The sequence below is a fragment of the Penaeus monodon genome, chromosome 21 (genome assembly GCF_015228065.2).
Source record: "Penaeus monodon isolate SGIC_2016 chromosome 21, NSTDA_Pmon_1, whole genome shotgun sequence".
Taxonomy (NCBI): domain Eukaryota; kingdom Metazoa; phylum Arthropoda; class Malacostraca; order Decapoda; family Penaeidae; genus Penaeus; species Penaeus monodon.
The window spans coordinates 18,908,729-18,909,373 of record NC_051406.1 but is presented as its reverse complement, the minus strand read 5'-3'; the positions used below and the strand labels follow the sequence as shown (position 1 = coordinate 18,909,373).

The following is a 645-nucleotide window of genomic DNA, read 5'->3' as shown; positions in this document are numbered from 1 at the left end:
TGATATCAGATTCCTTGCATGAAACCTGACTGCCACCGGGAACGACTGGGTCAGCGGAATCAGGCGTTTTGTTGTCAGCTCCACAAATACAGTTAATCAGTTTTGTCATTTTCCTTTGGGTGCTTCTATAGCAAATACTGTGCCCCTGCGGTTAAATACGATCTAACTCCCAAATATTCTATCCTCCGTAACGAAACGAACTCTTCTGTCCCAACAGGCTCTTCAGAACATGGGGATCATCGATATCTTTGACAGCAGGAAAGTGGACTTAACAGGTTTTGGACCTCTGCGAAACATCACCGTCGACAAAGCCATACACAAGGCCTTTGTGGAGGTGAACGAAGAAGGCACAGAGGCTGCTGCGGTAACGGCGGCCATCCTAGTGTTCAAGTCGGCGTCGAGCAGTCGAGACGACCTGCCCATCCAATTCCACTGTAACCGCCCTTTCGTCTTCCTCATCCAGGACAACGATACCCAAAACATTCTCTTCATGGGAGCCTTTAAGAACCCGCGAGGAAGGGCTCAGTGAGGGAGAGATCCTTTGAGCGGCAACAGGCTGGAAAGAGAATGGGAAGAGGAGAAGGATCATTTTAGACGAAAACGGAGCCGGTGCTTAGCCTGGCATGCACATTATCTCGTCGGAAG

At 49.8% G+C, this 645-nt stretch overlaps 2 protein-coding genes across 2 annotated transcripts in view; one reads left to right on the top strand and one right to left on the bottom strand.

Annotated features, from left to right (window-relative positions):
- Window positions 1–639, top strand: part of LOC119586300 (serpin B12-like) — a 1,597-nt gene extending 958 nt beyond the window's left edge. The window contains exon 3 of the mRNA XM_037935006.1: window positions 218–639. Within this exon, the coding sequence (XP_037790934.1) occupies window positions 218–529 (312 nt within the window). The 3' untranslated portion in view covers window positions 530–639. The remainder of the gene's footprint in view (window positions 1–217) is intronic.
- The window catches only part of LOC119586299 (ovalbumin-related protein X-like), a 52,031-nt gene that overhangs the window by 50,490 nt on the left and 896 nt on the right, over window positions 1–645 (bottom strand). The window lies entirely within an intron of this gene.